Source organism: Microdochium trichocladiopsis, assembly GCF_020744255.1.
Source record: "Microdochium trichocladiopsis strain MPI-CAGE-CH-0230 chromosome Unknown B0I36scaffold_1, whole genome shotgun sequence".
Taxonomy (NCBI): Eukaryota; Fungi; Ascomycota; class Sordariomycetes; order Xylariales; family Microdochiaceae; genus Microdochium; species Microdochium trichocladiopsis.
The window spans coordinates 649649-663140 of record NW_025763544.1 but is presented as its reverse complement, the minus strand read 5'-3'; the positions used below and the strand labels follow the sequence as shown (position 1 = coordinate 663140).

Genomic DNA, 13492 nt, shown 5'->3' with positions numbered 1-13492 from the left:
GATGATGTTCTGGGGGAATTGACAGGCGAGCTGGTCCCGCCGGGTACGTTCTCTACAAACTGGGGTGCTGAGATGGCTACGGATATTGTTAGATACGATATTAAGCCGGCGGTTTGTGTGGCCCAGCTACGGTATGCTGAGGCTGGGAATCGTCTGCGCAAGGTTAACCATTGCTGCCACCTGCCTACAGCCCGCTTTAGTGGTGCGATGGTGTCTGGGCGGTTTCGCATACTTTTGCTCGCGAATAAAGACCTATATGAGGGTGAGGAAGTCACGGTAACTTACTAGGAGGGTAAGCCGTCCTTCGACTGTTTCTGTGCGCAATGCCAGCCTAACAGATGAGTGGTCCGTATCCACCCGCTATCGTTGTTTGCAGTCTCTGGAAATAGTATTTACGAAGATCCACTAGCTTCCTTCCTCGTCGTGCTAGGATTTCTCATCTAGTCTGTGCTATCTTCGTCCACAAGTAAAGGGATTGTCTGCTCGTTGCGCTGCTTGCGTACTCTTGTATCCAACTTTAGCTTGTTCCGAGTCGACAGAGATGGGAAGGCCTAACTGCAAATAACGAAACAAGAGTTGTTGGAAGTATATAGCAAGCGCGTATGCTTCATTGGTAACTTTGATGGAAGTCGTGACTAGTACCGTGTGATAGATAAACACTCTTATAACGTGAGCTTCATATTGTCGGGACTGAGAAACTCTTTTATCCGACTCCGGAGTAGACTAGGATAATCTGATAATTGGTTCGTCTCAGAACTGATAATTACAAGCTAATCTAGAGTTTAGTTGAGAAGGCTATAGTAAGGGTGAAGATGGATACCTCGAGCCGTACTTGCTATTGTTAATTGCATAGGCTATTGGTTTCTTAGCTTCCAATATTAATCTGGTGGGAGACCTTAAGGCTGCGTTATTGAGTGACGTGCTCGTAGTATTATACTCATCACAAACATACGGGAATGATCAAGGTTAGAAATGTGCGTGGCTGTACTTGGTTTGAAGGTCCCTCTAACAAACCCCAGTTTATTACTTCATCGTGTACAAGTCAGAGATTGTCTGGGACGTCTTTGAACTTCCTTGAAGATAAGGGTAAGGTTTTAGGTTGAGGTGGTCTTCTTGCGCCCTTGGGAACTTCTCTCGCGCATACCTATAGAAAGCCGGCGAAACTTCATAGTGTTCTATCAACCTTGAGTGGATTGTACCCCCAATTTCAGTGTTCGCCTAGTAGGTCCGAGGAGAATGGCCGTCGTGGAGGGCTCCTCGAGTGGGGGCGGCCGGAGCATCTGTGACCTTCCAACTATAAAAGCCGCGAGATCTCCCACCTCAGGTCTGGCATTTTCTTTCCTGAACACAACATCGACATTCCTCCTGGTAGCAGTCTCTCCACCCCAATCCTATCATCATATTCCTCATTGTCCTCGTCACCACCAGGCATACATCATTTGAAGTTCGAGCATTCGCCATGAGCGGCCAGAACGATCAGACCAGCCGCACTTCCCTGTAGCATTCCAGCACTTCCCATGGTCCAGGACTGTCCATATCCCAAGGACCATCTAGACTTGACGTTCTTAACGACGCAAAATGTCGGCCTGATGCCAATTCCAAGCCTGCCCGGGCAGCCAGACGGCCTCAAGCCGGAGAAGAAAACATGGCAAAAGATATCGCACCCAAAGCTGGCAACTCAAGTTTCTCGGAGACCCCACAGGCCAAACGGCCTATGGAAGTAGTACAATACCACGTGCCGCAGCCCAACGAGGGTTCCCGGCATGCGGGATCCCCAACCAGTGCCCACGTCGCTAAGAATCCGAACTTGGCCAGTTCGGGCGGACTGGCCAGGGCGGCCGTCCCTACCAGCCACGAACCTAGAGCGTGCGTCTCAGCGCCACAGAGCAATCTTTCAGCTTCGCCTGCGGTCCGCTCTGTGGACTCCCACTCAGGTGATTTACAGCCTGAAGCGGCTAAGAACGAGAAGTCATTAGCACCTGGCGAGGTTGTAAACCAGCCTTCAACTTACCAGAAGGTATCGACGTCTGAGTAACAAATTCTTGAAGGTCATAAAATGAGCCTGGGCAGCGTCCTTTAGAGTTCAATAGTTCTAGAGTCTCATAGCTCAAAACGAGCTGCAGATGAGGAACATCGTTAAGGAAAAAGAGGCAGAAGGGCGATGGGATTAAGGTCGAAGTATCTCGTTAAAGGTATGACCCGATTATCAACCTTACCCTCAGCAAAGATTCCGAGACCGGCCATATCAAATACTACACTTCATGGGCGCCATCATTTGTTCCACCTTCGTCTTTTAGATGTGACAAGCCCTGGAACAAGCTAGAGACCCCGGTGTCCAAGATGTACGGGAAAGCCGGCGTATCGAAGCTGTATGAGGCGGTGAGACCCGGAAGGACTAGGAAATCTTAGACTGCTAAGAAGACAACTAAGGTTACCGATGCTAGCTTAACTTAGATAAGTTGTTCTCTTCTAAGGGTCACCCCACCTATGATATTAAGGCGTTCTATATCGACCTTAACGAAGAAGAGGGGCTCCGTGTCCTGGGTGACTGGTAAGATACTGAAGTGAATCTTTAAGATCTGGACCTAGTAGGTATGTGTCTCGCAAAGAAACTTACGAGGAATCAGTTCGGCGGAAAAGTCTGGATGACTGAAGCAGAACTTGCGGGATTCGGGTCTGCTGATCTAGATTGCGATATCTGCATGTCCGATGTTTTTTGCCTAATGCACGAAGCTATTGATGATTGATTGGTCAATATTAATCAGGCAGGAATAAGTTGGAGGAGCGTTTCCATGAGTTATTAGTATTTTGTTTGACTATTGAGCTAGTATTTCATATTGTAACGGTCTTATGAATGTAAGGTGTTTAGTGCTACCCGCCCTTCCACCTTTGCTTAAGTTGGTCAGGCTCATTGGGCATTGCTTGCGGCTGGTCGGTGTTGAATTGGGGCCCTGCCTAAGGTTTACTCGGTGTTCATAGAGGAATAACGGTGTTCAAAAGATGGGTGTTTATGTCACAGAAGGGCGCAGCCACTCGGCCGCCTGATGACCATGAGTCCAGAGCTTTTCATACCCAACATATCAGCATGTGATATGACGGCGTTTTTGTATTTGGAATCAAAAAGAACTTATTGTGACAAACAGAGATTCCCGTCCACGTGCTCGCACGCTTATGCCTTAATTTGCAATGTGTCTACTATATGCCTAGTCAGTCGGTGTTCGCGTGTGATTCGACTTTTCCATAGGTACTTTGCGATTGCCGTCAGCTCATGATTCAGTGATTCGTATGGCGGTGCCAAATTTTTGAATTTATTGCTTGAACAGCGCCAGCTCGTGCTAGATCCTTGAGCCATAACTCGCACTGCCGTGGGGACTGCGTCTTGACGAGCCAACCGTGGCCTCTTGCCTTATCGTCGCTCACCGCCATCTCCTGCCCCACGCATGCCGGGAGGCTCCTCGGCTTCGGCTTGATGCGCAAGCCCACCGACAAGCCGAGCTCCAGGCAGATATATGTCTTCGGGTAGTCAACGACAAATCTTGCGACACGAGTCACATTTGTGACCTTTCGAGCACGTGAACTTTATCTGCCAAAAACACGACCAGAGAGTTCTCAATTGGTTAGGACAAAGCCCCTAGTCACAACACCATGGACAATGTCAAGGTTCGCGCACAGCTGCCAACGGTTCCCTACCCTCTGGTGTCGGAAGGCCGCAGCGAGATTCGCACGGAACGCCTAATACTACGACCATTCACGCAAGATGTTCTGGAGGATATGCATTCGCTACGCATACAGCCCGAGGTCATGGTCTTCACCCGCCGAGGCGTGCCGGACAAAGATCTCGCCGAGACACAAGAGCGCATCAATCCGGTCTTGCCGCCCAACGATGCAACAACGCACCATTGGGCGGTCTACGAGGCAGCCACGGGTGAAATGGTGGGCTGTGGTGGTTTCTGGGCGTTCAGCAGTCTGATGGGGTGGCCCGAGGTCGGATACATGTTCAAGAAGGAGCACTGGGGGCAAGGCTATGCGACAGAGTTCCTACAAGCCTGGCTGACATCGTGGTGGGAGCTGCCACGATCAGAAGTTGAGCTGGAAGTGCCGATCAGCACGGTGGACGACGTGCCGGCTGGCGCCGACGGCACGAGGATGGTGGGTGCGGACCGCGTGGTTGCCATGATCGAGGCACACAACGTGCCGAGCCAACGCGTCTTGGAGAAGTGCGGTTTCCGCAAGACGGGCGAGTTCAACGAGCCAGACGTCAGGCCAGGCAAGGAAGGCGCCGAGGTGGCGCTCGTCGGGTTCGTGGCCACTCGGCCAACGAGGAATGTCTGACCTGAGGCTGGTCAAGTGCTCGGGGCCAGGGTGGACGCAGGCATGAGTAAGCGTTTTGGGTTGGGTGCTTTCTGAGTAACGCTGGAGTGTCGAGTCGCAAAACCCCATTACAGTATCTTGCTGAGCGCTGGACGAATGAGGGCAGGGGTGGCCGGCGATGGCTGGGCCGCTGAGCGGACTCGGGGATGCGGGCTATTTGTGGGCTGGCACGGTCCCGGCCGAGGCAGTCATTGTTCTGTCCAGCCAGCCCGAATGGGGATGTTGTTTTGTTGACGCGACCATGTCCTCGTCGCGGCAAAGACGCCCTGACCCAAGCTCTATTGTCGACCGCGCTAGGTCTAACGGCTACCAAAGCAGAAGGCACGAGGAGAACGACAGGCAGAGAGGCCTCCGGAAATTCGATGACAAGACACTGAAGACGCAGGACAGAGTATTGCATATCTACACCACGTAAGCCTTGCTCAACCAAAGAAACGGGCTGCTCCTAACGGATACAGATGGTCTTGGGGAAATAGTGACCACCGGGGCAGTTTTGACGACTTCGAATTGCAGGCCCTTCGCCCAGGCGCTCCAGTTCCAGAGATTCACTCACTGAAGGACTTCTGGAGGTTTTACAAAGACCAAGCTCGTGGTCGGCTAAGTTCGCGGCCGACAGTGAGGACTCTTCGCTCCTGCGCGAAATCCTTCAAAGCCGGATTCCTACGGCGGACTGGGAACACACTGAGCGAGGCGGACACAGCAGAGATTAACTCGGTACGGACCTCCTTTGCCTTTATCCCCGCAATACTAACGTACTTTGCAGTGGATGCTTAACGTGCTATCTCAGGAGGAGCATAGTGGCGTTCGGGACCTAGAGATGCCGAAGTACAACTATCAACACGAAGATCTCGATCGAAACATCTCAACCTTATGGACGTCCGCCGAACTCGGTTATATTCATGAACGCAATCGTCTCCAGTTCCATTTCTTGCTGCTTCTGTTTTGCAACAGTGCAGGTCGATGCGGCGCTGTCTTCAACAAAGGCCTGCCCTACAAGGTAAGCCTCGGACCTTCTACGAACAAGATCTGATATTCACATATTCACATCACAGGATATACGCCTCGTTCTAAAAAGGACCGAAGGCAAGCCTCACTTTCTGTACAGGCCCGATCAACGTCATGTGAAGAACAATAAGGATCCGACGAACAAGAAGTACGTCATCACTGGACTGGTATCAGGTCAATGCTAACATGGGGTAGATTTGGTATCACAGGCTACGAGCATGCGGTTCTTCGTTACGACGTTGTCTTTCTCCTTATCAACTTTGCGATAGCAGATGGGGCTTTGGATCGCCATGCTTTCATGCGCATCATAGATGGAGAGGGCGAGGGCCCTATCGAGTGGCTTCCCGAAGCTCAAGATCGCTTCATCTGCCAAGCTCTCGACAGTAGCGGGAATTGCCATCCAAGCAAGTGGATGACCGGATCGACGTTCGACAGTATCTTTGCGCGCGTACTGATGAAGGACTACAACTACAGCAAAGCCTCTGTGCACGCCATTCGGCGCCAAGTCGCCAAGGGGTTGGATGGTACGTATCTGTTCGCATCTATGTGAGCAAGGCGCTAAGTATTGGCTAGAACGCTATACCGAAACGGAGCGGTCACAGCATGTTCTGCATACTGATCCCCGGATCATGGGACAAAGTTACGTAGCTTTTGTTTCATCTTGCGACACGTTGCTGTCCTGTATGACGCCTAACCCCAGGCGGCATGAGCATTTACGACCCATCGCCTGGATTGCGGTGCACATTTTGCCAGGCCAAGAGAAATGAGGTACATCAATTTGTGTGGAAAGCGCTAACGTAATCCACAAGCAAGCGGGTCACACAAGCGACCGGGTCATATTCCTGCAATTCTCAATTACTCCTCTTCTTTCCTTAATTTCTCCACGAACAAGTATGCCACGACAATCAATTGAATCAGAGATCATTCTCGCGCTAAATGCGCTTCAATCAGACCCTAAATTAAGCGTACGAAAGGCTGCATCGATATATAAGGTATCACGTACAACACTACAACAACGATACCACGGCCGCTCTGCGAAAGGCGATACCCGACCACGTAACCAGAAATTGACCTCGTACGAAGAGGACAGTATCGTACAATACGTAATCGACCTAGATTCGCGATCGTTTCCGCCGCGGCTTAGTGGTGTTCGAGAAATGGCGGATCGACTCCTCCGCGTACGCGACGCGCCACGCGTCGGAACGAACTGGGCCTCAAACTTCGTACGACGACGACCTGAGCTCCGTACGCGTTTAAATCGAAGAATCGACTACCAGAGGGTCCTCTGCGAGGATCCGGACGCGTATCGCGCGTGGTTTGAGCTCGTACAAAACATAATCGCGAAATACGGGATCCACGATGACGATATCTATAACTTCGACGAAACGGGCTTCGCGATAGGTAAAATCTCCGCCGAAACCGTCGTTACGACCTCCGATCGACGCGGGAGGCCAAGAGCCGTACAACAAGGGAATCAGGAATGGGTTACAGTAATCCAGGGCATCGCGTCGTACGGCTATTTAATCCCGCCGTATATCATCTTCGCCGGGAAGGTCCACCTCGACTCCTGGACCGCGAATAGCCCCCTACCGCCCGACTGGGTAATCGCGCTTTCAGAAAACGGTTGGACGACGAACGAGAGAGGCCTAGAATGGGTAAAACACTTCGATTTCCATACGAAGAGTCGTACGAAGGGTACCTACCGCCTCCTTATCCTCGACGGCCACGAGAGCCACCATTCAGTCGATTTCGAGCTCTACTGCAAGGAACAGAATATCGTAACGCTCTGTATGCCTGCTCACTCGTCGCATAAGCTCCAGCCTCTCGATGTTGGGTGCTTTGGACCTCTGAAACGGGCGTACGGTAAAGAAATCGAAGGTCTAATACGGGCGCACATAACCCACGTTTCAAAGGAGGACTTCCTCCCAGCCTTTTATAAGGCGTACGACGCTGCAATGACCAAATCAAACATCCAGGCAGGCTTTAGAGCGACAGGCCTAGTACCGTACGACCCGAATTATGTGATTTCGCAGCTAGATGTGAAGTTTCATACGCCGACACCGCCAGGTTCCTCTGCTGGACTACCACCCCCATGGGTTTCAAAGACGCCGAACAACCCAATTGAGACCGAATCGCAGACGAAGTACATTGAAAATCGCATCGTACGACACCAGAATAGCTCACCGTCGTCCATTGTTGAGAGCGTACAGCAGCTGAGAAAAGGAGTCATAATGATGGTACACGAGCAGGACCTTATGCGCCAAGAGCTCGCCGAACTTCGAGATGCAAACGACCGCCTCAGCCGCCGTCGTCGTACGAAAAGAAAGCAGCTACAGAAAGGAGGGTCCCTCACGATTGATCAGGCAAAGGATTTGAAGGCTCAAATCGATTCGACGCAGCAGTTAATAGCGGAAACAAGTCAGAATAGTGGTCGTACGAGGAGGCCCGAAACGCGCGCGCGACGCTGTGGCGTCTGCGGGGAGCCCGGCCATAATGCGCGTACCTGTCAGAAAGTTGAGTCTACCTCTGAAGAAGAGGATTCTGAGTAGTTTGAATTGATTTGAGGCGTTGTGGTTGAATTGACTTATATATTGTCGTACGAGTACTGGGAGGGTGACCCGGTCGCTTGTGTGACCCGCTTGCTTGTGGATTACGTTATTCAATAAAGGAAAATTTTACACAACCGCAAGCTTTGTCTCCATGCTCGGTGGCCATTTCTGGATCATAATGCGGCCTCTATTCGTCCGTGTCCCACGCTCCACGACATATATTGGAATACATGGCCCCCACTTTGAGGTGGGCTGTCGTAATGAGGAGCAGTACAGAGGCGACAGGTCAGATCGACTTGCTAGTTAATCATGTTTTGTTTTCGTCGCAATAGTGCCCAAATCAGGCTCAGCACACGAGCTTACCAGCACTCTGGGAATGCCCTCGATGTGCGTCCTCTCAAGCATGAATGGCAGAGCCATCGCCTGCGTCAGCAGACCACCCCTCGTTATAGTACGGCAAATACGCTTTGTTTGCACCTATTTTGAAGTGCACCACGGGGCTGTTAAGACACTGAGATCTAATAGCGAGCGATGCTACGATGATTACGCATTTAATGATATATGTGCGCTAGTTATCTTATATGTGCCGGTACTACCCACGTAACTAGGCATATAAGCCTTTGTCGCCGCAAGCTCAGGAGATCGGGTAGGAAGAAAAATGCAGTGTAAAGCGCCTTTCTAACGAGGCAGATTCGCTAATTCTTTGATGACTGGCTTGGTCCAAGCCACGTTTAACGCTTCAATCCCGTCCAAGCCATGCCTGTGAGCTGAATTCACTTCTCTCGCTCACGTGGAGAGACGTCAGTCCAGGGGCGCGAGCTGGTTGTACTGAGCACGTTTACCCTCTGCGCCATCTTTGGCTCTCAAGAATCGTCGCCCCCGCCAGCTGTATGCTGGGCAGGACTTTTAGATACCTCTTGGTCGGGTCGCGCCATAACAGCAGCTTGGGATCGATTCTGTCACTTGGTGCCGTCTCGCCAGGAAGCAGACTGGAGAAAGAGGACTCATCGTGCAGAGCCGACCCAGAAAAACGGGGGGGGGGGGGGGGACGGATATAACCTAGATTCGAGGGACGTACCGGAAGCACTTCGGCGCCCTTGTGGCGCAACCCAGAAAAGCCCCTGCAAATGGGCAAAATCGTCACCGTATGTTGCAGAAGCTCACTCTTGGCTAGTTGGGACCACAGTGGAAACTTCGGCGTGATAGATAGCACTCCTGAGTTGAAATTCTATGTCTCAGTGGGGTAGCGGCTGGCCGCAGTACGGAGGTGAAAGCCCCAATGATCTGAGGCACACGTTGATGTGCCCGGATGGTTTTACAACAGGATCTTGGGGATTACCCGAGAATCAGTAGCCCATGTCAAATTGCAATAGTCTTGTGTGATTAAGAGGAACTCGAGCTCAGTGGTTGCCGCTGTCAGGAAAGGAATAATAGTCCTCTCCCTGAATCGTCAAGTCCAACGCATTCTCTGCCATGAGTCATGTGTGCATAGTTGTATACTCTAAGTTCTTATTCTAGATACTGTGAAATCGCTGCATCCATCCCAATCACCATTTGGCCCTCAATGCTTCGAGCTTCAATGTCACCATAGCGATCCATCCTAGGAAGCAGGCACACACCCTACATTCACCGAACAGCTCATTATTGTCTTCCCTTTGTCGCGTTTGGTCGTCTGTCATCGGACTGCTTCACGACCTCTGCGCAGGGGTCACCTTGACCATGAGAGGGCCCTTTTTCCAGAAAGCGAAGATCCGCTGATTATACCAGTCCTTGCTCTCCGGCAACAGCTCCAAGTCAAAGCGCCATAGGAGGCGTGTCAAGATGACACGCATCTCAGCGTAAGCAAGGCTGCACGGGGTTCGTTCGTCAGCTGGTGAAAAATTGTAGCACCCGAAGGACGTCCAAGTGCTCGAGAGCGATCGCTGAGAGAAGTGGGAGTCTTCAAGGAAACCAAGGACTTACTTTTTGCCGATACAGTTCCGGGGCCCCGTGGAGAAAGGCTGAAGCACGTCTCGCTTGTCGTTGGCATAGCGAGGGTCAGTGCCGAGCCAGCGCTCGGGGACGAAGCGCTGGGGATCAGCCCAGTTCTGCTCGCACTGGTACGCAGCCCAGTGTGGCACTGCAATACTACTCTGTTCAACACGAGGTTGTGTTAGTACAGACTATCGCCATGATACTGTTCTTGAGGCTGCCTCATGCGGCATATTGTCTCTTCTAGGAGGTGGCGGAATGTTCACCTTCTCAGGAATATAATAGCCGTCAACTGTCTCTCCGCCAGCGGGAGGAAAGCGAGGCAGTCCCATGGGCACCGGAGGGTCTATTGGAGAACATGTCAGTAGCCGAGTCTTCCATGCAATCACTGTAGAGTTGCTTGTGCACTTACACATCCTGAGCCCTTCGTTAAACACAGCCAAGAGGTATTGAAGCTCGTTGACGCTCGACATGGTGATCTCCGCCTCGGAGGCGTATCTGTCGCGGATGTCCTTGACCAACTTCGTATACTTGTCGCGGTTCGTTAAAAGCATATAAGTGGTGCCGCTGAGTAGTGTCGCTGTTGTCTCACTTCCAGCAGTGATCAAGGTGCTCGAGTTGACCGCAATCTCGAGCTTAGAGAGGCCCTTCTCGTCATTATGCCGCAGGATGTGGTCCATAAAGTCCTCGCGGCCGACATTACCCCGCTCAATCCGTTCAAATGCAGTCTTCGAGCTCAGCTCAGCATGTTCGACAAAGGCACGCCTCATGCGCTCCGGGAGGATCCAAGAGCTTAGCAGGTTGGACGAAGGGTGCCTGTTGAGAACCTGCCTGAAGTTAGACATGGCGAGGGATTCGAAGACCATCTTGACCCATGGATGGTAGCCGCCTTGCTCGAGGCAGCCAAAGGGCTTTCCGAACGCAAGGTCACCAATCAGGTCAAAAGTAATGTAATTGTACCAGAGCATTATGTTGACCGGCTCCTTCGCTTCGGCTAGTGCAGCGACCTTGGAGATGAAGAGATCGACGTTGCTCTTAATGAGCGTCTCTTGGCCACGGAGCGCCTTTTCGGAGAACGCGTGAGCTAGGACGCGCCGCATCCGCCGGTGTGCATCATTATCGGCGATAACAATGTTAGCGATCCCCTGGTCAGGGCCGTTGTAGACACGGCGGTCCTTCTCAAACGTCTTGTTTGGCTTGGATTTGTGTCCATATATAGTCTTCCAGCTCTCAGGCGCAATTGAGGAAACGTCAAATGGCGAGAAGCGGATCGTAGGGCCATACTCGTCGTGGAGGGTCTTGAGCTTTGCCGGCCAGGTACACCCTACGAGGTGGTATAGGTAGAAAAGGTCCGTCGTAGCATACAATTTCGGTCCGGGCAGCTTGGCTAGCGGGTGGAAGAAAATCAAGTAGGCGCAGCGGGCGACCAAGTAGGCACCGGCTATTTGTGGTTGTCATGTCAGTCTTATCCGGTCCATCCATGGCGAGATAGCATCCAAAAGCGACATACCGCGAGGGAAAGCGCTACTACGATGTGTGGCAATGTCATCGTCGTATGCCAAAGTACAGGTATACTTAATAAGCTTCGTCTGTGGTGATGAATATGAGATATTGTCTATGGTCGGCGGATTATATTCAATCAGTGACTGAACGACGTCCCAGTCTCCCCATTATACTGCGTTCCTCCTCTCGAACTGATGGCTCCACGGCTCATGGGCCCAAGATGCGCGATGCAGTGCAACCGCAGGCAGTGGAGCATGGACTGGTCCAAGCGGTGTCGACACGGGCACCGTATGGAATCTGGAGATGGCACTCGGCCGCTCTACAAAAGGCCCTTTCGTAATAGTTAAATCATCCTCATTAAAGAGACTGCACTTATCAGTGGAGTGTTCTTGCCTTTCATCCAATCTAACTGCTTGAATGTCTATCGATTAACAGTTGCGTTGTCTGAGCTACATGCTCAGAGATTAGCGTCTTGGCGCCTCAAGTGCCACCTTCAGATTCCAAATGGTGACGGGGCCTCGGACAACTGGCCATCCGTGGCCCCACGGTGAGACTGCCCTTTGTTCTGAATCCCGTGGCCGCGAGGCGTGAGCGGGATTGGGGACGAGGGCCGTCGGCTGCGGCGCCGTGGGCCGTTCCGCTTTCCATTTGATGCTGCACGAACTCCAGTCAATTGACCTTGTGTGTACATGAAGGCATGCTGGCCGGCTCCGTGTCACCAATCACCATTCTACAGTGTGTGGAACAGCACTTTCTGTGATAGCCCCAACACTGATCACAAAGTTAGTTGTGGAGTTCGGCCCCGGAGAATTCCCAGGCATCCGATGTCCGCCATGGTGACACAAGCTGGAATCGTGATTCATTATGGAGCGAGCAACTGCTGAACGAGAGGTACTCTCGGTCTGATTGGATTGTGGTGAGCACGGGACATCTGCAGCTCGGACGCGGCCTACGTGCGCAAGTATGTTCGGAGACGGGAGCCCATAAGGCTCCGATACAAAGGCGACCCACGTTATCCTGACGCTTATCGAAGTAACTCGATGATCCCTGATTTGGCGGTGGTGGCAAGTAACTATGACGATCACAAGTACTTCGAGAACACTACTATTTTGCGGAGCAAACAAGGTATCTCTGAGCATAACAGCTCGTATTGGTTTAGGTCCCTGCATTTTCTCCATTATTTTCGTACCGGAGCCTTATGGGCTCTCCGAACATAACACCCGTGCCGGGCAATCGGCGCCCCTCGGCCAGCAAGAAGCTTCCGGAGATCGTAGTAAGACGCGATTTCGCGCAAGCGGCGCCTACCGGAAAGCTTTATCATGAGCATTGGAGGAAACTATCAAGCTACAAACTGGTTAAATGGCACCAAAGCCGACTTGTAGCCACCACCAACATTGCTAAAGGCCAAGTGTCCCTACAAGTCGTAGCGGTCGGCAGGAGAGGGCAGAGCAGATTTTGAGGGACATTGCAATCTTCCCGTATCATGTGTACAGCTTGTGTTTCCTTTTACGGTGATGACTGCTTCCCGTGAACAATCGCAATGACCTCCCACGGGAGTTTCGCATGGGGGTATGACATGTCCCGCGCTGTTCCGTAAAGCTCTGGTGTAGCTAGATATATTGCCATTCCCATAGCAGGAAGTGCACACGTATAACCTTGCCAATCCTCTCAAAGTCAGTATTCGTTGCTCGTCCTTCCTTATTGCATCAATTATCGGGAGAGCGTTACTGTAGAGACCTGGAAAATTTGTGTCAATGAAGAAGACGGACGTCAAGACGCGATCCGCTAGAGGTATGAGCTTAAGGGTTTGGTCGAGGAATAAATAGAGGATAAATGGTCATGATTGGTTTCCAGGCTCGAGCTTGAGCTGTCGCCGTACGTGCGGCCTTTGTCTCACTCTACTCCAAATGATGTTTGAAGTCTCACGTTACAATGGCAAAGGAGGCAAAGCATAGAAAAGGGTTTTGGCGGTACAGCAGTCTGAAACCATGCTACTATGAAGGATCTGGCCGAGAAGGCGCCTCTTGCTTCTCATTCTTGCTCAGGTACCCAAACCTGCCCTAATCCTGGCAGAGTCCTTGATCCGTGGCGTT

The 13492-nt window shown here is 51.8% G+C and overlaps 5 protein-coding genes across 5 annotated transcripts; 3 read left to right on the top strand and 2 right to left on the bottom strand.

Moving 5' to 3' along the window:
- Nucleotides 1-1678: 1678 nt before the first annotated feature.
- B0I36DRAFT_343626 (uncharacterized protein) lies at nucleotides 1679-2244 on the bottom strand (the record flags this gene model as incomplete). The annotated part of the gene is given in 5 exon segments (XM_046156179.1): nucleotides 1679-1712; nucleotides 1733-1844; nucleotides 1860-1955; nucleotides 2012-2074; nucleotides 2217-2244. The coding sequence occupies 5 exon segments, from the start codon at nucleotides 2242-2244 to the stop codon at nucleotides 1679-1681; spliced, it is 333 nt and encodes a 110-aa protein (XP_046017833.1).
- Nucleotides 2245-3477: 1233 nt separating this feature from the next.
- On the top strand, nucleotides 3478-4609 carry B0I36DRAFT_280086 (GNAT domain-containing protein). The gene has a single exon (XM_046151464.1). It carries the CDS (start codon nucleotides 3646-3648, stop codon nucleotides 4330-4332), a length of 687 nt encoding a protein of 228 aa, XP_046017832.1. The 5' UTR covers nucleotides 3478-3645; the 3' UTR covers nucleotides 4333-4609.
- Nucleotides 4610-4612: 3 nt separating this feature from the next.
- On the top strand, nucleotides 4613-5561 carry B0I36DRAFT_370775 (uncharacterized protein; the record flags this gene model as incomplete). Its single annotated transcript, XM_046159944.1, has 4 exons — nucleotides 4613-4782; nucleotides 4863-5085; nucleotides 5135-5261; nucleotides 5374-5561. The coding sequence occupies 4 exons, from the start codon at nucleotides 4613-4615 to the stop codon at nucleotides 5559-5561; spliced, it is 708 nt and encodes a 235-aa protein (XP_046017831.1).
- On the top strand, nucleotides 5134-6237 carry B0I36DRAFT_1997 (uncharacterized protein). Its single transcript, XM_046148777.1, has one exon. The coding sequence runs from the start codon at nucleotides 5555-5557 to the stop codon at nucleotides 5924-5926; it is 372 nt and encodes a 123-aa protein (XP_046017830.1). The 5' UTR covers nucleotides 5134-5554; the 3' UTR covers nucleotides 5927-6237.
- A 3211-nt stretch (nucleotides 6238-9448) lies between these two features.
- Nucleotides 9449-12794, bottom strand: B0I36DRAFT_419276 (cytochrome P450; the record flags this gene model as incomplete). Its single annotated transcript, XM_046162127.1, has 6 exons — nucleotides 9449-9773; nucleotides 9888-10057; nucleotides 10163-10242; nucleotides 10309-11337; nucleotides 12620-12657; nucleotides 12766-12794. The coding sequence occupies 6 exons, from the start codon at nucleotides 12792-12794 to the stop codon at nucleotides 9614-9616; spliced, it is 1506 nt and encodes a 501-aa protein (XP_046017829.1). The 3' UTR covers nucleotides 9449-9613.
- Nucleotides 12795-13492: the final 698 nt, after the last annotated feature.